This window comes from Capsicum annuum, chromosome 2, assembly GCF_002878395.1.
Source record: "Capsicum annuum cultivar UCD-10X-F1 chromosome 2, UCD10Xv1.1, whole genome shotgun sequence".
In the NCBI taxonomy this organism is placed as follows: domain Eukaryota; kingdom Viridiplantae; phylum Streptophyta; class Magnoliopsida; order Solanales; family Solanaceae; genus Capsicum; species Capsicum annuum.
Window position 1 is genome coordinate 144,837,271 of NC_061112.1, and position 25,757 is coordinate 144,863,027.

General features: G+C 30.3%; 1 protein-coding gene and 1 long non-coding RNA gene across 4 annotated transcripts; one reads left to right on the forward strand and one right to left on the reverse strand.

Annotated features, from left to right (window-relative positions):
• The first annotated feature begins 1,137 nt into the window (after nucleotides 1-1,137).
• On the forward strand, nucleotides 1,138-2,844 carry LOC107861387. Of its 3 annotated transcripts, XR_007052514.1 has the most exons (5): nucleotides 1,139-1,173; nucleotides 1,632-1,682; nucleotides 1,774-1,840; nucleotides 2,326-2,432; nucleotides 2,560-2,844. It is a non-coding gene; the product is annotated as an uncharacterized LOC107861387 (long non-coding RNA). The 3 variants fall into 3 exon arrangements; XR_001671800.2 differs by lacking the exon at nucleotides 1,632-1,682 and having other exon boundaries at nucleotides 1,138-1,173; XR_007052513.1 differs by lacking the exon at nucleotides 1,139-1,173 and having other exon boundaries at nucleotides 1,457-1,682.
• A 9,983-nt stretch (nucleotides 2,845-12,827) lies between these two features.
• Nucleotides 12,828-16,708, reverse strand: LOC107860226 (metal transporter Nramp3). Its single transcript, XM_016705499.2, has 4 exons — nucleotides 15,891-16,708; nucleotides 15,025-15,161; nucleotides 14,253-14,905; nucleotides 12,828-13,308 (listed from the first exon to the last, which is right to left on the reverse strand). Exons 1-4 carry the CDS (start codon nucleotides 16,418-16,420, stop codon nucleotides 13,093-13,095), a joined length of 1,536 nt encoding a protein of 511 aa, XP_016560985.1. The 5' UTR covers nucleotides 16,421-16,708; the 3' UTR covers nucleotides 12,828-13,092.
• Nucleotides 16,709-25,757: the final 9,049 nt, after the last annotated feature.

Below are 25,757 nucleotides of genomic sequence, written 5' to 3' on the forward strand. Positions count from 1 at the left end.
TATATGTATAGAAATTGTATAGTTCTATACATATATCTTATATAGATTCATATTCTATTTAATAATTATATCATTTTTATATAATTTAATTATTATTTCTAAACAATAAAAAATAAAGCTGAATATTTGATCAATTTAAAAATTTATAGTAAAAAAAAAATTGAAATATTTTTGAAAGGGTCGAATTGCCCTAGTTGAATATTGTATCAGTATTGTAAATATACTGTATCAGTATCGTATATGGACTGTATATGGATTACGTGGATCAAAATGACCCAAATTGGGAAAGATTAGAAAATGGTCATAAAATGACATTTATTTAGCCGACTGGACATTATTTGTCCAAATGCCAAACTTGGGCTATAATTGAGCTATTATTTTTTAAAAAGGTCATAGAGTGCCCTTTTTCCTTATTTTATTAGCAATTAATAGATAAATATTACAACTTAAAAGCCCAAATATGAATATATATATATATACACACACACACATCTACTTTCTAAATATTGAAAATTAATAAAACTAATTGAAAAGTATTTAAAAAGTAGATTATAATTAATATTTTATGCATAAAAAGTTAAATTATATACATATATATAATATATTAAAACTGTGAATATCCTTGTAAGAGTGAATTGAACTTTTTGCCCTTCATTAAAATCCTTGCTTTAAATAAAATCGTCTTTTCACTATTTCTTCCTAATATTTAAACAAAATTATCTTTTTCACTATTTCGTCCTAATATTTAAGAGTTGAAAATTAATTTAAATGTATTTATAGTAAAAAAAAAATCCTTATTAGAAGACATCAGAATTTCTATATCTTTTTTTAATTTAAGAATTGAAAATTAATTAAATATATTTATGGTAATTCTTTTCTTATTTGAAGTCATACAACTGATACAATTTTTAGTAGTTTAAGAATTCTAAATCAACTAAATTTGATTTTAAGAAGATTTGAAAAATCTAAAAATAAATATAAAACTATTAGAATAAGAAAAAATTAGGAAGTTCCAGATTTTTAAGTACGTAATAGAATATAATCAATAAATTTGTAAAATGAATCAATAAATTTGTAATATATATAAAATAATCGTAACACAAATATGGATTAAATTGATGCGTCTATCTTATCATGTGGCAAGCACGTGCTGCTTTAGGTGAATCTGCTGCGGTATGAAACTCGTATTTGTCTATTTATTGAGCTGTCTTTTGGGCTTTGTGTTCATGGTATTCTTTTCTGTAATTTTTTTTTCGATGTCAACTTTCAATTATTTTTTTCGTGGATGTGATGCGCAATGTAAATGTTGTGGAATTGCTGACTTTTAGCATTTGTGCTATCAGATTCTAAAACTAAATTTTCATTAATAGCAATCAGACTCCATTTAGACCAATAGGAATATTATCAAGATGCACTTGAACATTTTCCTTCAGATTCAATGATGGAAGATGAAATGGCTTTGGGTGGTCTAGCAGCTAAGGCTTGAGCTATATCACAACTTATGACCATCTTCCAGTAGAAGTCAACATTTAAAATGAAATCAGGATCATAAAATTTTTCAGCTGCATGCTTTTAATCATGGGAGTTTCTTGGTAGTTTAGTACATAGTTTTAACACTTTGATGGTTTTAGCTTCAGTTTCTTTTGCTCCAATGATCACATGGAGAGTGATAGTAGTTACGGGTAAAGGTTTTTTACACCCTAAAAGGCTTAGTTTCACAATAATAATAGTATGATTCATATTGGTGTATCTTAACAAAATGATTTCCACCAGGCAATTACAGACCTGACCAAAGCATTGGAGTTTGAGCCAGACTCTGCTGATATCTTACATGAAAGAGGTGACGAGACTGAAATCTTTCATGATTAATTCGATTTGTGTTGTTAAAGTAGTTAGACGTTAAGTTGCTCAGACGCTCCAAAAATGTTGCCGCACCCGTGTCGTATCCTTCAAAAATACACTATTTTTGGAGGATCCGACATGCAACCGTTGACATTTTTTAAGAGTCCGAGTAACGTATTAGACATAGTCTTCCTGTAATTATAATAGCAAAAGGCATATTTACTTTCTGTAGATCTTTTTATGGTTGATAGATTATGCGCGTCATTTGAAACTTCCAATATATTAAGGTTCACTTTCATCTTTCTTACAGGACCGAGATTAGTTATTAAGGCATATAGGTGGTTTTATCTTGTAACTATTTTGCATTGAATGACCTCTAGCTGAATGTTTCATAATTACTTGAGAGTCCAAAATATATCATTTCATTGGACAAGAGATGTTCAATCTGACATGGGAGTCACTCACTCTGCTTAATTACTGTAGGAATTGTCAATTTTAATTTTAAGTTTAAAGATTTCAAAGGTGCTGTTGAAGACCTCTCTACATGTGTAAAGTTTGATAAGGATAACAAATCTGCGTATACATATTTGGTGAGTCTATGACCTTGAGCCGACTAATTGTTGTAGAATGAGCTAACAATGTTTATCCGCATGAGTTTCAGATTTTTTTTGATAAATAATGATATAATGCTGGTCGAAAAAATTGGAAAATTATCAGGGCCTGGCTTTATCCTCTCTAGGAGAATATAGAAAGGCTGAGGAGGCACATAAAAAAGCAATCCAAATTGAAAGGAATTTCCTTGAGGCTTGGGCTCATCTTGCACAGGTATCTCCAAATATATGCTGAATACACTTAATCCTATTTGTCCTGCCAAACGGAATCCTAATACTTCTATTGGTAGAACTAATGATATAGAGTCCCTTCATGAGGAAGTTGCCATTTGATTTCGAAAATTTTCCCTTTGTTTTACCAAGTTCTTGTTTATGTTTTTCTCTTTTTTCACCGGCATGTAAACAACCTTTCTACTTGAGCCGGGGGTCTATCGGAAACAGCCTTTCTACTTCTTTAGAGGTAGAGGTATGGACTGCGTACATCTTACCCCCCCAGACCCCACTAGGTGGGAATACACTGGGTTTGTTGTTGTTGTTGTATCTTATCATGTGGCAACAAGGGAAAGAGGTACATAAATGTAAAAGTGATACCATCAACTACTTGGAACTGGAAAACATATATGTGTATATGTTTATGTTTACATTATTAGATTGAAGTGTGAAAGATTTTTGAAAAGTGATTCGAACTTTTACACTTTATTAAAAATTTCTGCAATAGATAAAATTATTTAATTTTAAATAATCAAACGTTACACGTGCGAGGCACGTGTGACTAAACTAGTATATACACACACACACACACATATACACATATATATACACACACACATATATATACTAGTTTAGCCGCACGTGTCTCGCACGTGTAAATTTTCCTTTACACTTTTAATATATTATAGATATAGATTATAGATATAGACATAGATACATAATTTTCTAGGATGTATTATTTTCCTTTACCCTAAGTTTGCACTACTTGCTCAAACTATACAACTGAAAGAATTGAGTTAAAATTTTCATATCTCTCATATGATAACTAATCTGCAACCTGTTTTTATTTAATCATTTTTTTTATATTTTTATATACATATCTTTAGTTAAGACACAAGATTCAAAAAAAAATTTCTCACTTTCTTAAACTAATAAAATCAAAAACAGATTAAGAAATCAGAGAATTTTTCAGAAGAAAAGCCCTCTTCCTCAGGTAGTTACAATGAGGAGAGTACGGGAGGTGTTCTTCAAAGGATCCTTGATTCGTCAACTGGCAAAAGACTAATTTGATAATGAAAAACATTTTGATTGTCCAAATCTCATATCGCATTTTGTTGATATCTAACCATTTATAAACAGTAAAAATTATCTGGTCCGTCAATAAGCAGTCAATCAATTAACTAACCTCTAATCTCAATTTAGAAGGAGCAAGCTACATGAACACTTTGTATTGCTAAAGGTCTTTTCAGGTCAATTTTATTTTTTTACTAAATAATTTAAGGCAAATTAAGGTTATTTAGAACTAAATATTCATACTAATCTCAACAAAACAATGTTCCTGTCCAAGTCAAATTTTATAGAGAAGATACTTGTTCACCATCGCCATTTAATTTATGTCAAAGTCATTACGTTTAAAATCCTTCTATAAACCTAAACAGACTGTATATGATTGATAATTTGTTAACTATATATATGATTGATAATCTAGTTGATAGCTTGAGCCTCATTATAACTCAAAAAAAAAATTATACCAAGAACGTTTGTCGAATAATACATCGATTTATCTGCATTGCTTTGATTCAAATAGAGGAGAAGAATCTTAATTTTTTTTGGCTACTTCATTCAGCGACAATATATTTGTTTCAATTCAATTTTTTGATCTGAATTTCATCTGAAAGAAAAAATATGATAAATTATTAAACAAAAGGAGAATTCATTATCAATTATTGATTATTATAATTCAAATTAAAACTATGAACTAAAAAAATAATAAAAAACAGAATGCATGATGATATGGAACACAAGAAGATGACTTGAATTAAAATCAACATTAAAAAAAAATATAAAAGTAGAAGAAGCTGAATGTTTCTTGTAAAATTTGATGAACATATTACTTAATTAGAATTGTAGAATCTTTTTTATATATGGTAAGATTTTCATTGATTTAGAAATGTTAAATTTATGATTTCTTACCTAAATCAAATAAATACTTTAATTAGTTTCAAAAATTTAAATAATGAATAATACCGACTTTTTTATTAAAAAAAATCCTAAAAGTTTTGTTTGAAAAGTGTCCTAACAAACAATTTTGGAAGTAAAAAAGGTAAAAAGAAAATCCTAATTTTAGGCAAAATGGTTCAATGGACCCTTGTACTATGTCGGTTTTTGTAAGTTAGACACTTCTACTTACATATTTGTCATCTGGACCCCTAAACCTATTAAAAAGCTATATTTTGCATCCTTTGACCGTTGATCGAGCCTACGTGTCTTTGAAATTGTTGAGTAGGACGAAGAGCGTGAAGGAACTCGCCTAAGGTGCGAGTGGAGATCAATTTTTAGTCAATTTTATATTAAAAATAAAATAAAAAAGGCCACTCAATTTTTTTTCAATTTTATTAATTTAAAAATATTTTTAAAAAATAATAAATTTAAAAAAAAATAAAAATCCCCCCTTCCTCAGCCCCCTCCCCCGTCCAGCCATCCCCCCTCGCACCCCCTCCCCCATCGACCCCAACCCTCTCTCTCCCACCCTCACTCCACCCCACCCTATCCCCCGTCCACCACCACCATTAACGCCCCCCACCCCCACCATTCTCATACACCAAAACACAATCACACAGCATATTCACTCAACATACACCCACACAAAACCTCTATTTTATCTATGGATTAACAACTACACAACAACAATTCTTTACCCGTCATCATCAATATACAATGCACTCACCATCTTTCTTTGTTCCGCAACTCATACACACAAACGCACCCCTTACTGAAAAAGACACATACACACACGTAGAGAGAGATCAAGGGAGTAATTGAGAGTAAGAAAACAATGAAGAAAAGGGCAAGAACGGGAGAGATCGAGAGAAAAATGGAGAGAGTGTGATCGAATTCCGACAAGGTGCAAAGATAACCCATAAAATCGGTGACCAAGCTCTTCACAAGAATCGACCATATCCATCGAAAAACGACTCAGAACTTGCCATCGTAGGAAAACCTGTCACCAGCGGTCGAAATCACCCGCGAAATACCATCACCAATGAGCTATGAGTGAGCTGCCAACATAATCTATTTCATTTAAGTTGTCCAGTTGGTTTGAGAATTTGTCCCATTTTCATTTTGGTTATCAAATGACTGTTCGTTTGGTCGTTTCCTCAGCTCTCACGCCCCCTCTATTTCGTTCTCTCTCTTGTTGTTCAGCTTTCTCTCTTGCTCAATCTCTCTCAGATTTGTGTGTATGCGCGATATCAGTAAAGAATGTGTGGTGTGTGTGAGTTGAGTGTGTGTGTTTTTCTCGATAGCTGGGTGTGTTTGTATTGTATTCTCTATATCAAGAAGCCATGAATCTCTATGTGTGTATGTATTTTTATTGTGTGGGTGTAAAATCCGTGGAAGATGATTGTTGGAAGCTTAGTGTAAGTGTGTGTGATGGTGTGTATTGAGAGTGACCATGGAAAAAGTTCGTTTGTAAGAAAAAAAAGAAATGAAGAAAAAAAAACAACAAAAAGAAAGAAATGGGGAAATGGAATGGAGAAAGATGAACAACAAATGGAAAGAAGTGAGGGAAGAGAGAGAAAGAAGAGGAGTGGGGTTTCTTTTTATTTATTTATTTATTTATTTATTTTAATATGTAATTTTTTTTATATATAAAAATGATGTGGAAGATGATGTGGCACACGTGGCAGCTGATGTGGCAGCTGGCGTGGGAGAGTGTGTTACACTCACCCAAAAAGTGTTTAAAATATTATTTTTTAGTGGGTTTAGGGGTTCAGATGAGAAACATGTAAGTAGAAGTGTCCAACTTACAAAACCGACATAGTACAGGAGTCCAGAAGGTCATTTGCCTATATTTTATATTAGGAATCTTTAATTTTTAAAAATTTACCATATATTTTATTGCTAGTTGTCACCATATATTTTAGGACTCTTTAATTTTTATAACTTACCATATAATTTAGGATTTTTTAACTTACAATATTAAATATAATTAAATAATTAAATAATAATTTTAAAAAATGAAAAAATACTATTTGATCTATTGCAGAGTATTTTAATGAAGGGCAAAAAATTTAAATCACTTTTCTAAAAGTCTTCACACTTTTAATATATTATAGATATATATATACTAGTTTAATATACGTGCTTTGCACGTGTATATAATGTTACTAATGATAAACGTATAAAAAACTAAATTGTTATGTGTTTGTTATATTATTAAGTACAAAACTTTTAAAATATAATATGACTTTCGTTCCTAGATATTGTACGTGTTCCTTACTAAAAATAGATGACTCATAATACTCTCTCTGTTTCATTTTAATTGTTATATATTGAAAATTGTTGTTTCTAATACTGATCAATTTAAAAAATCAAGAGTGAATTAATTATAACTTTTTAACTTTGTCCTCAGTATTAATTATTTTAGAATTAATACACATAAATAGATAAATATTAATAAAGGGTGTATGAGTCAAATTACACTTCTAATTATTCTTAATATTTGAGCAAAATCTTATCATGATAACTAAAGAAAAATGGAGAAGTTTTTATCATTTTAGAAAACAAAGACATTATTAGTTTGCTCATTTCTACTTTGCCCTTCGTCATGAATATTGTGCAAAAGTGTCAAGTACTATGTTAAGTTAAAGTGGATACAAAAAATAAGGATAATTTAGTCAATTTACTCTCTAATTAAAGTTTAACTTAAATAATATGCAAAATAAAAAATTACAAGTATTTAAGAACGAAAAAAATATATATGTTGTTTTAAAAGTGTAAAATGTATGTCAACTGTCAAGATAAAACGGTGGAAGTATTGAAAGTAGATAAATAAGATATAAAGCTTTCATTGACCAAAAATAAGTTTGTGCCCTCTATATGCTTGAGTTTTTCTTAATTCTTTTTTATAAAAAAATAAATAAATTATAAAGACTTTAAAACATTATATGGCTATAATTATATAACAAATAATAATGACTTCTAAATCTATTTTGTTGAACAAAAAATTCTTGTTTTTTTAGGTGTTACATATACATATTTTAAAAAGGATTTTATGTAATAATTAAGCTACATGTAAAAAAATTTATCTCAACTTCCTTTGTCATTTTAGTTGCTTTTTGAAATTCTTCATTATGAAGATTTTTTTGGTGGCTATTTAAATAGAATGTGATCCTTCAGGAAAAGGAAATAGGTGGTCATGACTATGAAATTTTAATTCTATGTATAAGACACTATCTAAAAGAATTGAGAGTTGGAATAAGGTCTTATAAGTTCATGGTTTCATGCAAAAAATTAAGAGGTAGGTTGAAGAAATATTTGGGAAAGGTGATTAGACATGATATGGATCAGCTATAATTTATCAAGGATATGACCTTAGATAGGAAGATGTGGAGGATGTAAATTATGACAGAAGGTTAGCAGATAGTGTATTCTTGTTCTGATAGATAAGAGTGCTTTATTTTTGTATTTGTGCTAGTAGTTACAGTACTATATTTGTAATGTCTTGTTTGTGGAGTTTCGATAATGTTTATTATTTCAGATAGATCGATTGGAGCATTACTTTGTGGTAGTTTTGTTTCTGTTATTATTTGTGGAGTTAATATCTACTCTTCCTACACTATGGCTTTTATGATTTTTTTTTATCTTGAGCCGAAATTTTATGGAAAACAACCTTTCTCCCTAATATTTCTGTAAATTAGCTAAGAATATCTTGAGGCCTTTGATTTTCTGACTTTCATTATAGTAATCTATAAATCACATTGAATTTGATAAATATTCATAACACTAATAGTATCTTCAATTATTTATATTTATTATATTTTGAATCTCGTAAATATTCTTAATTTTTTTATCTTCTCTCTTTTCCTGAAATTCACATGTACACATGTCTCAATCAATTTCGGAAGGAGCTATTGTGTTCAATTGATTTGAACAATTTAACATAATTATAATTCTTTTGATGTTAGTTTTGCTCATCCAAAATTTTTAGGACCTTTTTTCATGCTATTTTTCCATACTTGTCTTTCTAAAACAATGAACTTAAACATTACACTCATCAAGGCAACCAAACTATATCGTCCATTGATATTCCATCTATTCACTTTTTCTTATTCATTATTTCAAAAATAGATTTTCATGTTTAACATATCAGGAATAGACACTTATATTTTCATGTTTTACTCTAGAATTAATCATTTATTATGTAAATCATTTTTCAAGACGTAATACTAAACATTAATTAATCGGAATAGTGTGGTAAAGTAGTCATGCCAACATCAGTTTCTTAATGAGCATGTCGAGTCTAAATATGAAAAGTAAAAAGTGAATGAATAAAGTACTATTACTTGAAAGCTAAAACATCTTTTAAATAAGGAAAGATTAAAAAAAACAAAAAAAAACATGACTAATTAATAATTATAGAACATAATTACTTTATATAAGTTTTTGAGTCAAGGTTGATATTCTAAATAAAAACAAAAATAATATATTCAATATAATCCACAAAGTATGATTTAGGAATATAGTAATTAGTCTGCCTTAAAAAGTAAGGAGACTATTTTCAATAGAGCTTCAGCTTAAATTAAATGGCTACATTCTCTTTTCAACAATCCGCATAAAAATCATTAATTTTATTTACTCCTAAAACATCAATTATTCTTTTGTTCTAAATTTCTTCCATCCTTTAAGCAATTCTATTCTAATTTTTGTATTGACTTTCAAATTTTTAATTTCTAGCAAATTCTTGGTTTATCACCAACTAATACAAATAAATATTTAAAACCTTTTTTTTTCAACAAATATTTAAAACCTAATTTCTAAATTTTAACTATAAAAAGATAATCATCATATATCCCCAACCCTCGTCCCTGCCAAATTAATAATTAAAAAAAGAACAACCACAAACCATATGAAAACAAATACAGAAAAATACTATATATCATTACCTTATTAAAATCTTTTCCTTATTGATTAAGTAATTCGAAATTTTAATAGAAAACGATCTCACCGAAAGCTACAATCCTGGGGGAGGATTATGAAATACGAATTAATCACAAATTAACTCAAATCAAGAAAAACTTACCATTAAACTTCAATTCAATTCTACTTCAAATTCTGGTGAAGAACCTCCATTCAAAAATTAACAAATATAATAATTAAAATCTAAATGATTAAATTAATATCTTCACCGAATATATATTTTAAACAATTAAATTTATGTCCACATAAAGTAATTACAAATAAAAATGCCTTAACATAAAGCAAAAATACAAAATAAAACTTGTCTACATAAGGGGTGCCCACTGATTTTCTCCTTTCAGTTGCATCCTACGACAATGGATGCAATTTTTTTTTGATAATATGTTGATTAAGGGGTACCCATTGATTAAGTGTGTGTAAAAAATTACGATAATTTTATTTATTTAGCAATTTTTATTTTTTTTGCTCATTAATGAAGATGCTAGGGTAAACATAAATCAAATTTAATTCTTATGCATAGTTTCACAAAGAGATGACATACTTGCTAAAAGAACTAAATTAAAGAAAGTCTATTTGCTAGTTAATTTTTATTTTGTTTGTTTAATGAAAAGATGATAGGGCAAATATGAACCAAACTTAGCTCTTACACAAATTCGCAAAACGGATGACATACTAATTAATAGAAAATGACTGAGCTCGAAGAAGTTTAGTTGCACGTTCTGTATTTAATAGTTCCTCCTTTGTTCGTTTAATAAGGATGTTAGGTCAACTAAGCACATATGTAAGTTTAGCTTCAAAAAGGCTTCAGGAAGGGATCAGATGACATATTCAATAGCAGACAATCAAGCTAAAAAAATCTATTTGTAAGTTTCTATACCTACTCCCCCCTTCAATTTATTGTCTAAAGAGAATCCTAACTAGAGCAAATAGGGACTTGGACAAATTTATATCAATAGCAATATCATTCTTTCAATATGTGACGAAAATCAACGTGATCTCCTTCTAAGCAAGAGAATTACACACTAATAATGTATTTAAATTATATTAATCTATAGAATTACACACCCAATAAATTTTAAATATATATATATATATATATATATATATATATATTATATCATATATGAAAAGAGAATTTCTATTTTTTAAAATATATTGCATAACTTATTTCTATCAATTGGGTGGTAAAAAGAGAATTTATATGTCATCCTGTGAGTTCGAACTCTTGATATTAGCCTAGAATATGAATATAATGAAATTATGACATGTTGAGATTGAAACAACAGACATGTCAAAGCTAATAAAGAAACCTTAAACAATCATAACAAAAAAAAATTATAAAAAAAATACATACTTAATATTAAATTTGTTGCCATCAACAAAAAGGAAAATATGTTGTTTTGCAATTAGACTACAATTATAGTATCGTCTAGGAAGTAATATACAATCAAACAATTATTTTTTACCTTATTCACACAGTTTCAAAATCCAATTTTGGTTCCGCATGCAATATATATGGTGACATATACAAAAGTCACGGTTAAAAAACTTACCATATATGATATATTTAGATTTTCATTTACCATATATATATTTAGGAGTTTTACTTCTTATATATTTAGGAAGATCAAAACTCCCCCATATATTAATTATAGTCAATATTTAATATTATAATAATTTGAGAAAAATAGTAAAAAAAAATGATTTTGTCTAAAGTAAAGACTTTTAATGAAGGGGAAAAAATTCAAATCACTTTTCTAAGGTCTTCACACTTTTAATATATTATAGATTATAGATATAGATATATTCTGTCGGTTTGACTTTTTTTTGGTAAACACCAAACCAAATCAAGAATGGTAGGGTTTTTTTTTCAAACGTCAAACCAACCAAACCAAATCATAAGTCGGTTTTTTTTCTCGGTTTGATTTGATTTTCGATTTGATTTGACTTGATGGTTTGGTCTGTACACCCCTACTTGCGAACAAGTCAAGCAATTAAAAAACTTGTCTTTGATTGAACTTTGCGTCGATCTTGGGATAAAGTAAATTAAAGCAACTTGTTGATTACTTTATGCATAAGAATAAAACCATTATTATTTAACCAGAAATGTCTAACTTTGTCATGCGATGGCGAAAAATATGAGGCTTCAAACAAAAACCTTTTATATTCGGTTTAGGTAAGAAGTTCAAACACGATTCTTATCATGTTTCTTGAATTTAACAATACGTTTTCCCTTTGTTATGTCTATTTTTATACATTACTCTCCATCACCACTTCTGTTGTTCTACTCGTCTTATAAAAGAGAACATAAAACAACAAAAGAAACAACTGAGGAGAACAAGAAAAACACCACTGACATTGTAATTCAACAATTGATCGAAAGCAGGGATTTAAAGGGGAATGGACTAGGGCCACGGGGCTAATAACATAGCTCGATATTTGAATTCGAATTGATAATATACTACAAAGCCCGTGGTCTATCTAAACGTTATGGCCCTATTGGTCTTTAATTTTGAACCTCAATGAAAATAACATGTCGTGAGACATAAGTTTATATGTTTGCATGACATTGTAATATTTATTTGAAGGGTGAACCATATAAATTAAATGGTTCTAAATTGTTTATCTAAAGAAAGATTCTTTTGGATACAATGACAACTGATTCCTGGTCCACAGACTTCAGCCTGATATGATCAGCAGAAGTGAGTGGAAGAAAATAAAGAAATACAGAAGGAAGAAAAAATCTACTCCTAAACAAAATTCCAAAGCTCAAAACTGAGATAAGAGTGTCAAGTGTGTTTATTTTCTACCAAACTACAGAACTGCCAGATCAGTACAGTTGTTGGCTTATTTAATACTCTCTCCGTGTAAATGAAATAACAATTTTACTATACCATACTTTAAATATAATAAATTCAATGTTTTGGGAAGTGAATATAGTTGATGATAAGGGTTGATTAAGAGTTAAGTGATAAATTATCTCTTGATTTGATTTGTCAGACTGGACAAGTAAAAATGGACAAACGGAGCAAGAAAGAATTATTACAAGCTCTAACTAATTTTCCTAATTCACGTGCCTACTAAATACAGTCACTGTCGCAATTCGGCCCATAACACTAAGTTACCCAAAAACATGGGATGTAATCACAGTAAGTTCCAACACAGACAACAAAGTACTAGTGGTTTTCTTTTTCCTAGTTAGAAGGCAAACAGTTATCATTGATATATTTATGATATACAAATACCCAATTGAGGTGCAATCACACTCTCAGCCTGGCTGTTTACAGCTTAATGCTTCATAGAGCAGCAATCCCAACAATCCAACAGTTCTTAACTGAAAGAAACGGGGAAGGCTCTACATGTTGACATCGCAAGCTTTATGATTAGCTTATTGAAGCTCAGACTAAAAAGGGTGCATCATGATCTCAGCTTTCTGCTTATAATATTATCATTTATCTATGCTCGCGATACTCTTGTTTTTTACAAACCAATTGGGGGTAGTGATCCCCCGCGAAATGAGGTATACAATAAAAGCAACGTATCCACACGTAAATGCAACTACAACAGATGTAAGCAGCACACCACTGACTGCAAAAGATAAGGAGTCCATCAAAAGATAGCCATTAATCAGCATAACCAGCGCAGCCACAAGCCATGATATCACCTAAAAAGAACAGAAGAAATATAAGATGTAACCAGTACGCGAACCATCAAGTATGTAAAATTAAATCACACTGAAACTACACTCCCCTAACAACAGTATCAATTCTAAGAGATAATGAAAAGCTTGGATGGATTATGTCTGACAAAAACTAGGCATAGATTAATATTTTCTCTCTTACCCTGAAAGATGCTAAAATTAATATGCAAGGCTTTCCCAATCTGCATGACTACACCTTCAGCAGTTTCTTGGAATTTATTCGCTCAATCAAATCAAGTGATCTCCAACACAAAATGTAGGAAATTTAATCTTTTACGCGGATAAATTAAAATGTGAAATTATGTGAATCAGACAATTCCGATATTGTAATGCACTTTTCTGATACTCTATGTAAAGGTTAGTGAAAAGACAGGACACAATTAGACAAACAACAGAAAGAAGAAGGTCCTCCAACTCCTAAAGATCTATCAATGAACATATTTTCTTAGCAAAATATGCTACTAGCAGATTCTGTCAAGGTCCAAGAGTACTTGGATTTCATATAAACTGGAATAAGTTTGGGCATACCACAACTTCAGTAGAGAAATGCATCATTTCAAAAACAAATATCAGAGTGGCACCAAAGGCACCTCCAACTTCAATCCCTTTTCCACATCCAAATTAGAAGTACCCTTTAAAACTGAAACTTAATTAATAGTACTCCTTATCGTTTAAGAGATTCCCTTATAAATGATAACATTATGTGGTGTGACTGTGACAAAATAAGTAGAAGATATAAAGAAGTTAAAGATCAAGAAATTCTGATCCCAGACCTGTTGTCAAATGATGGCTTATTATTTTTGTGGATGAATTCCAAATTTAAGATGAAAAGAACAAGAAATAGATTCAATTCTGACGTGTGAGAAAATCAGTTCATTCAAGCAGAACTTTTGAAGATACAAACATACCTTCAAAGTAGCGCCAATCTTGAAAACACCCATGATTTCTTCTCTGGATACAAGACACAGAAGTGGGATCACGGCAAAAGGGATTTGGACAGACTGAAGAACATTAAGCCACTCGTTGAGAACATCTAATGATTTCTCAGATGTGTCAAAAGCAAGAGCAACAATCAGAGTTGGAAAGATAGCACAACTTCTTGTTATTAAAGCTCTCTGCCATTTTTTCAACCTCATGTGCAGAAAACCTCCCATAATAAATTGCCCAGCATAAGTTCCAGTTATAGTGCTACTTTGTCCAGCAGCCAATAATCCAATAGCCCAGATATAAAGGATGGGGAATGCTCCCCCGCCATACTTTTCCTGAAGATATTGACCAGCATTTTCTAGGCCAATGCTATTGGCTATTGAACTACCATAAAATGACTTCGCAAACACTGTTGTAACAAACAGATTGATAATGAATGAAATTGCCAAGGCAACTGTCGACTCTATGGAGTAGTATCTAAGTGCTTCTCGAACTCTGCCAATCTTACGGTTGTCAATGTCTCTTGACTGCACTAGAGCAGAATGCAGAAACACATTGTGTGGCATGATTACACACCCTACAATTCCCACTGCCTGTTTTATTGTGTTTGAGCTTAGTTTTGGAACCACCATACCTGCAGTTGCAATAGGTCAGGATTTTTAAGGCCATGAATATAAAATGGTTTATGATTTGAACACTTGAAAAGTAGCAAATCTTAGTTTTGCAGTTATTTTTTGTGCTGCATTTTCTCACCAACAAGAAGTTCAACTCCATTAGGTTTCGTTTCTCCAAACATCCATGCAAATGAGACCGCCATAACTGCAATAAGGACGGCAAAGAGTGCTTCCAGCTTCCTCACTCCATAGTTCTCAAGAAATAAGAATATAAAGCTGCATAAGAAAAGGATTGGAAAGGCCGTTCTTGAGCTCAATAGACAACTAAACAGCCGACTGAATAATTATTCTGCTTCTTTACTCCAAGGAAAAGCGAAAACTGTTTTTAAATAAACGAAAAATAAATGAAAGAACGAAACATGGTTCCAAGTCTTGATAATATAAAATTCAAGCTTGGATGGAGATGATTATTTTAAAAAGGTCAATCATTCAACTATACTCCAATCCAAACTAATTAGGTCAGCTATATGAATCCTCTTTATCCATTTCACGGATCACTATTAAAAAAAAAAAACTGAACACTATGTGTATCACTATTAAATTATTTGACCTAGCAAAAGCATAACTATTTCTTCCCCTCAGTCCTTTACTTCTCCATTAATTATATTTAAGGATATAAAAGTAGCTACAAGAAGTTAAACAATGGAAAGAAGCAACAAGCAGAGGCCTCTGTTAATAAAAAGCTGAAATAAATTACCCTCTCCCTTTCAATTTGTTCGTCTTCCTTTCCAAAAATCACTTTTTTCTCTCTTTATCACATGTCATTCTGACTTTTCACATGTCTATGTTTAAAACAACGAGATTAAATAACAGTTATGTACATTCCACGTATTTTGAAGTGAAACTCTAAATTGAAACGGAGGGAGTACTATTATACTGAATTAAGTTAAAGATCAAATCTTTCCATGAAAAACAGAGCTCGAATTCAAAAGAAGAATAGATTACCAATCAAGAGCAGTGATGACAACACCAGACCAGAGAGGCAGGAACCCTCGACTCAAAATCTTTATAGCAATAGCACTACCAATAACCTCTTGAATATCAGCCCCAATTAGCGCCAGTTCCGTCATGACCCACAAAAGCAACCTAGCCCATTTAGGATACTCATCTCTACAAAGCTCAGCCAAATGTCTTGAAGTGGCCACACCCAAACGAGCCGCTAAAAGCTGAACAAGCAATCCCATAGCCGTAGCCCAAAAGAGTAGCCATACCAGCGAATACCCAGCTATGGCCCCTGCTTGAAGATCCCCTTCAAGATTACCCGGATCCAAAAACGCTATACTCATCAAGAAACCCGGCCCAGTAAAAGCCCATAGCTTTTTCCATGAAAAGGGTGGTGTCTTGATGAAATCATCATCGTTGGTTTCTTCGTCGACTCCGATAATATGGACTTTGTCGGAGTATTCATAGGCTGATTCTTCAAGTAATCGATTGGCCAGCAATTGCTGGTGTTGTTCATCTTCTTGCGGAGGCATTTATTTTAAGACAGAAGAGAAAACAAAAAGGCCAAAATGGGTTAAACAAGGATGTTTTTTGCGGTTAAAAGTTACAGGTGGGTTCGGTTAGTGGGGAAGTTAATGGCCTTTATAGTGGAGGCTTTGGATCTTTTTCTTGTTTTCGTTTTCAGACGATAAAGACCAATTATGCTTTCAAAAATACCATCACGCCACAACTTTCTATTAAACCTATATATATGAAGATGATCTCTTTGTCCATTTAAATGTGTAAAAATGGGACATCTATGTCTATTTTTTCCCCTCTTTGAAATAGTATTGTTAATTTAGTTCAAAGATTTAAATACAAGATAAAGCCAAATCTATGTAGCCGTTTGGCATGAAATTTTTTTCACTTTTTACGAAAAATTATTTTACTTAATGAAAAAGGTAAAAACTGAAAAATTAATGGTGTTTGGCCATAAAAATTATTTTTGAAATTCACTCTTTTTCACTTTCAATTCTCTCAAAAAAGTTAAAAACAATTTCAATTTATATTCATGATCAAACACAACTCCAACTCCAAAAAATTATTATTTTTATAGTCAAACGGGGCCTATATAAAGGTACTCCTATTTAATTTTATTTACCCAGATATTAAAAATATTTTTCTTTTATTTGTCAATTTTAGTAAATTAGGAAAGAATTAATTATTTCTTTCAATTATTATTTACGAAGAGATACCTTACAAAGATGAGTAGTAACACAGACCAAATTAAAATTGTTTCTCCAATTTCCTAATTTTGTAACAAGATAACATAAGTAGCTTTCATTATATTACTTCCTCCGTTTCGTTTTACTTTATTCCTATATATTGTTTTAATTTGATGTCTAATTTATAAAAAAAAAAAAATATTATACTTTTGCATTTTCTACCTGTGATATTAAATAACTACATAAAGTAATAAATATACTTAAATTTATGATTTCAAATACTATTAACAAAATCAATTTAATAAAATATATTCCTAATTAAAATTTTGTTAAGAAATATTCAAGATCAACAAATATTAAGTAAAATGAAATGAATATAAATGATTAAAGGAAAAATTATAAAAACTAGCATCCTTAAGACTATGATTACAATAAATAACAATACTTTTTCAAAATTATAACTTATAGCAAAAGTAGCAATATTTTACCCACTTCATAGTAATAGAAGAATATGTATTTTTCAGTTGTGCATATGTATATATGAGTAATACATATATATTTGTATATGTATTCATATAACAACATTTTACTTAAATACAAATATAATTTGCTATTTTTCATAATTATGAAACTGTTACTATAAAAATTATAATTAAGGGTACAGAATTGCTATTTCTGAAATTTTGCCATGATTAAATCCGTCTCTTAATAAGCCGTTTCATAAGTCTACGAAAACAGTTGAGTGTGATGCAATGTTGAAAGGACTAATGTGGACATCTATAAAAGCTACTCTCATCAAGATTATGGTGTTATGCGACAGATTTGTACAATTTCAAGATGAATCTAGCATAAGTATATTGTTGAAATAGTTGAAGGGCGCACACATAAGTCTAAAAAATGCAATTATTTTTAAAATATCAAATTAATAAAGTAAGATTACGAATTTAGTAGAATTCAATAATTTTAACGATTGTATATAAGTGTTAAAAAAATATTTAACATGATATATATAAATTTAAATATATTGAAAATTTAATAAATAAAGATATGTATATTATTTAACATTAACATTTATAAACTCAAGATATAAAATCTGTGAGGACAGCAGGTGACTGTAAGGAGTCGTTTGGTAGAGTGTATAAGAATAATGCAAAATATGGTGTATTAATAATGCTTGTATTAGTAATGATTGTGTTAGTTATGCTTGCATTAGTTATACTTATATTCTTTTTGTGTAATGTTTGGTTTGGCGTATTAAAAATAGTATATTTTGTATAATTTTTATATAAAAAAATTATTTGACAAAAATACCCATGAATCCCTCTGTATTCTTCCTTCTTCTTCCCTCTTCACTGTTTTCTATTATGTGTGTTTTTGCTCTCATGTTCTCATTGTTCTATGTGTATGAATCTCTTGGGGCAATTTTTCATGTTTTCTTCACTTTGTTTAAAACTACAATGAAACCGCCGAACTTTTCGCCGGAAAATATTTTGGAAAAACAAGAAAAATTAAACGAAGAAAGAGGCGAAAAAATTGGAAAAAACAAGAAAAGTTAAACTGAGAGAGAAACTTAAGATTTGTTGTTCAATTGGGAAGCTTCTGAAACTAGATTTGCCTTCCGTAAATTACTTGAGACTTGTCTTTCGTTTTTTGCTTTCTCTGTTTACTGTTCAATTGGAAAGTTGTTGGGCAATTGAACGACAAAGAGATTGCAAAAAAAATGGGAAAGCTGCTGGGCAATTGAATGACAAAGAGATTGAAAAAAAATGGGAAAGTTGTTGGGCAATTGAACGGCAAAGAGACTAGAAAAAAATGGGATAGCTGTTGGGCAATTGAACGCGAAGAGACTGGAAAAAAAATGAAGGGTAAATTAGTAATTTAATAAATCAATGCATGTGTTGAAAACATTGTATTAGTAATACATAGAAAAATGATGTTATTAGTTATGCATAGCATAATATACAATAGAGTATATAACTAATGACGCATTGATTAAAAAAGTATATCAAACAAGATATTAATAATATATAAAACCAATGCAAACATTAATTTTTTTATCACACTCTACCAAACAATCCCTAAAAGAGCATGCATTCCTCCCCCACTTTTTGAAAGCACTTTGTAAGTAAGTACTCTTTTTCTTCATCATCCTTCAATAATATGTTACCGTCACTAGGGATGGACATATTTTAATTTAAATCGAAAAAAATCAAAAAATTAAATTGAAATTTTAATTTTGATTTGGTTTTTCATTTTTTTTTTATCAATTTCGATTTTTTATTTTTGAATTCGGCTAAATAATTTGGTTTTCGATTTTTCAAAAAAATAATTTGGATAAATCGATTAACCAAAATTCTATAAATAATTAATAATATATATATTTTATTATATATATATATATATATATATATAATATTTAATATATAATAATGTAATACAAATATATAATAACAACCCTAATAACTAATAAGTAATAGCACACCACATACAACTAACAATATACATATGTCCAATAGTTGTACAATCGATCGAATCATAGACCGCCGGCGAAATCGACGTTTGTACAACAACATCAGAGCCGGCGACCAGACGATTATTGTGGGTTGCAGCCAACAGTGCTGACTATGGTCTTTCCGGCAGCAATTACTGTTCCGAGTTTCGACTGTTTATGCAAACTTATGCATAATGAAGTTATATATTATGTTAGACTTATGGTTATATCATTTAGTTTCATCTATGTTGAGTTATTCATATCTGAGAATGAAAAATAAATTTAATTTTTTTAAAAAAAAAATATTAATTTTAAATATTCAGTCATAACAAAGAGAGATTCACTACTTTAATTTTTAAAACAGAAATAAAAATCCGTAATAACCGAATCGAATTTGTAGAAATCAAACAGAATTTATTTTGATTTGATTACAGTTGTCATTTTTATTAATCCAAAAATAAAAAAATCAAACCGATATTAAACTATCAAATCGAAAAATTGAATGTCCAGCCCTCACCGTCACATGCCCAAAATCCAAACTTGATTTGATCTGCCAAAACAAGAAATTAACGTGGCCCTAATAAGAGAGCAGAAATGGAAGAATTTTATGTAGACGGACAAAAGAGGAAACTACGGGGAAGCCGTGTTTGGCTCGCACAATAAGGCAAAGCCTGTGTCACTTTCGAGGCTGCACAAGCTTCTCCGCTTCCCATACGCGACAAAATTTCCCCACACTCGCCCCGTCGCACTTTTCTTTCCGTTATTTTAATATATAAATAACATAAATATTAATCTTTTAAAAATAATTACACTCTCTTTTACTTTTTAAATTATTTTACTTTCTTTTTCTATTAAAATATATAATATAACCGATATATACATAGCATTTTGTATATATGTGAAATTTTTATAATATGTTTAGTAAGTTGAAATTTTTTATAATATTGAAAACATAAATTGTGTATTTGTGTAATTTTTAATATTTTAATCTTAGTTCATTTGATTGATAATAAGTTTTTTTGAATAATTAATTTTGAAATTAGCTATTTTAGAAATAGTTATCTCATTATATATATGGGTTAACTTATTTCATTACTAATGCATAAATGATGGGATGATAATTACTTGACTAATTAATAGCTTCAATTAAACATGAAATAAAATAATTTTACATTTTAATTCAAAATTATTATAACTTATATGTCACACTGAATCTATGAATCATCCCTTAGATTACTGTCTTGCTTTATTTAAGGTTAAAACGAAGTTGGGTTTCACGTTGTGAGTTGGTTTTATTAGAGATAGAGATTCTCTTGAGAGAAAATTAACAGATTATGGGACAAATTGAAGTGCTCACCAACGAGAAAATGACAGAAGTGTACTATAATTAAGGATAGGTTAAAAATAGTTCTAGACTTCTAGTGCATGAAGAATGAAAGTGTCGTTTGTTAGGGTGTATTAGAAAAAATAATTGATGTATTATGTATGATATTATTTAGTACTATGTTTAGTAGAATTTTGGACCTATGTATAACTAATATATGTATTAGATTATACACACTACATGATATTATAGGATGTATAATTAATACCTTTCATTTGGTGGTATTAGTAATATATAAGATTTAATACCGTGGAACTGATATATGTAAATACAAAAACATCCCTCAAATTCTTTTAAACATTTTTATAAATTATTTTCTTGATTTTATTTTTTTATATTTGTACTAATAAATTTATTTAAATAAATTAGCTTAGAAATTCTATTATTTAAAGAGAATTATCTGTTGCTAAATAAACTTTAATATCAATCGATTCAATATTTGAAATATGTGTTGTTTATTTACCCTCAAATAATTTAAATGGAGATATAAAAAAAGTATTTTTAAAAATAAATAATAATCGAGCTTTGGAAAGAAAATACACAACAGTATAGAATATGAAGGATATTTTTGTAAACAAATAATATTTTTAAAGAAATATAACAATATAAATTATTTTTAATACATCAAACCAAATATAAGATAAGAAAAATACTATTAATCCCAATATTACTAATCACAGCATTACTAATTTCAATATTACTAATACATTCTGTATAATACTATTCTTATGCACTCTACAAAATCACAAATGATTTTAGTCCTTTAAGTTTGCTTAAACAATATTTAGTTTAAATATATAAAAAAAAAATGATCATGTCAAATTTAGATATCTGTATTTGACCAATTTTTTTTTATAATAAGAATAATATATTAACAAAATTAAACGTCTAACGGGGCATTGGTTCTATTTGAGAGAGTTAGTAGAGTTAGAATCACGAGCCATACATTCCGGGCAGTTGTGCTAATAGGCGAAAGTTTCTTTTGTGTCATATTATAGATTTGATTTCACTGATGACTCAACTAATAACTATTATCTCAAAAATTACTTTTTTATTAAAGAAAATTGGAATTAAAAAAATAAAATGACATTATGAAATAATAACTATTAATAAAATTATATGTGAAGAATCCAATCCATTTTATGAGAAAGTGCTAATGTTCAAGGAGTCAAATAATTTTTCTTTGACAAAATATTTTTAATAATGATTTTAAATCATTAGTTATATTGATTCGTAGTACTTGTCATTTAATTTTTATAAATATAAATTTAATTTTTAAAATTTGAATAATTTATACCTAATTTGATAGTCAAAATTAGGTGTTTTGATCCTTGTACTCCAATACATTAACATAAATTGGGATGGATGGAGACACTTTTAGCCTCCATCAAAAATTTACAAAGCTGCCATTAGATTTGAAGGGAACAATAAAAATAAACACATCGGGAACTCATAGAACTTAGAGGTATAGTTTTTGTAGTTGGTGCTGTTTTTGATTTGTTTTAGCGTCCAGTGAAGCTTTTAAAGGCAAATTTTCTAAAAACAATTTTACAGCTTTTTAGTGTCTAATGCAGCCTTTTGTGTCGTTTATGGATTTAATAATGTGACTTTCTTAATGTTTTGTGATTAACCTTGTTATAAATCAAACATTTCTCTATTTTTTTAATGTGGGACAAATAGTTCATAACAATCGCCTTCATTTGAAAATCAACGATCTCGTTGATCATGGCTGAGCCCAGTTGGTCACGACTGACACCCCTCCTCTTAGGTCCAGGTCACCACTTCGAGTCGTGGCTCCACGCATGGATCGATCCTTATTGGTCACGGCTGGCACTCCTCTTGGGTCCAAGCCACCACTACGAGTCACGGCCCAACGCGCGGCTCACAGCTGGCACCCCTCTCGGGTCCAGGCCACCACTACTGGCATACAAGCCACCACTACGAGTCACGGCCCAACGTGCGGCTCCCCACACGTGGATCGATCCTTGTTGATCATAAGATGGCACCCCTCTTGGGTTTAGGTGTTCTCGGGTTCAGGCCACCACTACTGGCATACAAGCCACCACTATGAGTCACGGCCCAATGTGCGGCTCCCCACACGTGGATCGATCCTCGTTGATCATAAGGTGGCACCCCTCTTGGGTTTAGGCCACCACTTCGAGTCACGGCCCAACGCGTGAGACTCTCAATAAAAGTACCAATGTTATAAAGCAAACAGAAGAGTCCAACCCAAAAGACTAGATTAATACGTGGGAAAATCCATTTGACTTATAAATCCCCTTAGCATTTCTCTATTTTTTCAATGTGGGACAATTGGTTCATAACAAACCTCCCTCCCCCTTTATAGCCCCACATTAATTTTGCCAAATCTAACTTAGTATATACTTGACGAAATGAAAAGTGTTAACATTTGCCAAATTTAAATGGTCAAAGTTATTCAATAACATTCGAGAGACTATTTTAAACTACTCTCAAACATTAAGTAATCATTTTGATCATTTTCTTGCTTACCAACACCGAATCTTTTGAAAAAGAATTGAAGAAACAATTGTTCAGTCTATTACAAGGCATGAAAAGCACTGCAGAATTTACTCCTAAAATTTCTGAATCCATTAGATTAAAATGTATACATATATATAGTAATAGTACTATGTGTCGTGCTCTTAATTCCTAGCTAGTGCTGGTCCATGCTGCTTTTTACAACCTTAAGTCACTATCGTGTCGACACTATGACACAGCATCAACCAAGGCGGAGCCAGCCCTCTTTAGGGGTTCGTCCGAACCTCATTCGACGGAAAAGTATACTATTTATACACGAATAAAATTATTTTTTATGTGATTATAATAGGTGTTGAACCCCCTTCGATAACTATAGCTGTGAAGATGGGAAACAATGATCGAAGCCAGACTTGACTATGAGATCAGATGAGAACTTGCTTATTTTAAATTCATTGTTGATCAAGAAAGGTCGCATTAAGACTGAGAATACCAACGGAACACTCTCTTACCCATACTAACCAGCTAGTGCAATATGAAAATTAATCCACAAGTTACTCGATTTTTTTCTTAGCAGTTATGAATTTTTACCTGCGTATGATATTTTATTCCACAAGTTCAACTATATACGTATAACATTATTAGCCAAGGGCGAAAAAAAAGACAGCTCTTATAGCTTTAGTATGCTTAGCTTCACCCCTCTTTTATGGGCTATATCAGAGTCACAATACAAAGTCAGAATTTTCAATGAGCTTATTAAAATTTTTTGAAATACATATACATCTAAAGAATATTTTTTGATCTATATATGAAATGCGTTCAATTAACCATCCTCCAATTATATATCTAAGCCACTACTTTTCCATTAAAGAAGAATCTTAATCCCACTAACGTAATTATATACTCCATATGAGATAAACAAAGTATAAAGTTGCAATGGTCCATTCAAATATATATTCTTTTCTCACAACGCTTCACGTACAATTCATGCCTGCTTCTGTAATGTACTAATTTACTGACAGCTACGTGGGCTTTTTTTTGTTCCTCGATGGGTCTTTTCAATTGATGTTCATGTTCCTTAGCTTAAACATCAAGTTGCGCCATTGAAAATTACTCCATCTGCTTCAAAATAATTGGATTGTTGGAATATAACACACGTGTTAAGAAAAAAGACAAAAGACATAAATTGGTCATATTCTTCCATTTTCGTCATTTTCTAACTCCAAAACATTAATAATGATCATTGGAACTCATCCTTGAAAATTTAATTCAACAAGGGTAAAATTAAAAAGATTTTTTAACATCTATCTTGAATCATGAACAATTCAATTATGTTGTACACTAAAAAATACTCCAATAATTTAATTATTTTGAAACGGAGGAAGTACTGAAGAACATAATTAAAGTTGAAAAATGAAGTTGTAGACTTGTAGCACAAAGTTCGTAACTCCACTAGTTAGTAGTTAATACGTACCACTCAATTAAAGTGCATATGAGCATCACTTTTTCTTTTTTCTTTTACACTTTTGGACAGTGGCGGATCTACCCTTTCCCGATGGGTTTATTCGAATCCTTTTCGGCGAAAAATTATGCTATATATATATATGGTTAAAATTATATTTTATATATATATTTTAGATGTTGAAACCCCTTCAATTAATTCATTTATTTACTTATGAACCCCTTAATTAATATTCAGACTCCATCACTGCTTTTGGATGGATGCGTGCTAAAGCATTGCTATTCTTTTTACATCATTATAGACAACTGCTTGGTCAGCATGCAGCTTTCTTCTCGTGAGATGTATGTTTTACTACTTCATAGAAAAAATATTACTAACAAGATGCTCTAACAGTTCCAAATATTAAGTAATAGGAGTAGCATTTGTTTTTTTATAGCTGTGGTGTTCGACAAATTCATGCGTATAATTTAGATTAATTCTCCAATATTTTTTGTTATTTATCATCAATACAGATATCGAACAACTGTTTTATTTCATTTATTCGACTTCCTTCTTTCGCATTTTCCTCTGTTAATTTCTTTGAAACTTTACCTGTCACACCCCTCTTTTTACCGCATCCGACCCCCACTAGGGAGTTGGTTTTGGAGAAAAATGGGTCTTTTCAATTAAAGTGACGTTTTGAAAAGGGATTATTTTATTTACAGAGTCGCCACTTGGAATTGAGTTTGGGTGTTCCAAGTCACCTTATTGAATTCCTATTCAAAAAGAAAATGACTCTTTAATTTTTCGATCTGCGAACTAGAAATCCGGATAAGGAATTCTGTTGACCGAG

What these genes read in the sequence shown, in the direction of transcription:
- LOC107860226 (XM_016705499.2), bottom strand. Translation starts at nt 16,420, where the DNA reads ATGCCTCCGCAAGAAGATGAACAACACCAGCAATTGCTGGCCAATCGA. An exon ending in TGGAGTTGAACTTCTTGTTG is followed by an intron (nt 14,906 to 15,024) that starts GTGAGAAAATGC and finishes TTGCAACTGCAG; the next exon opens with GTATGGTGGTTCCAAAACTA. An exon ending in AGATTGGCGCTACTTTGAAG is followed by an intron (nt 13,309 to 14,252) that starts GTATGTTTGTAT and finishes TGTTCTTTTTAG; the next exon opens with GTGATATCATGGCTTGTGGC.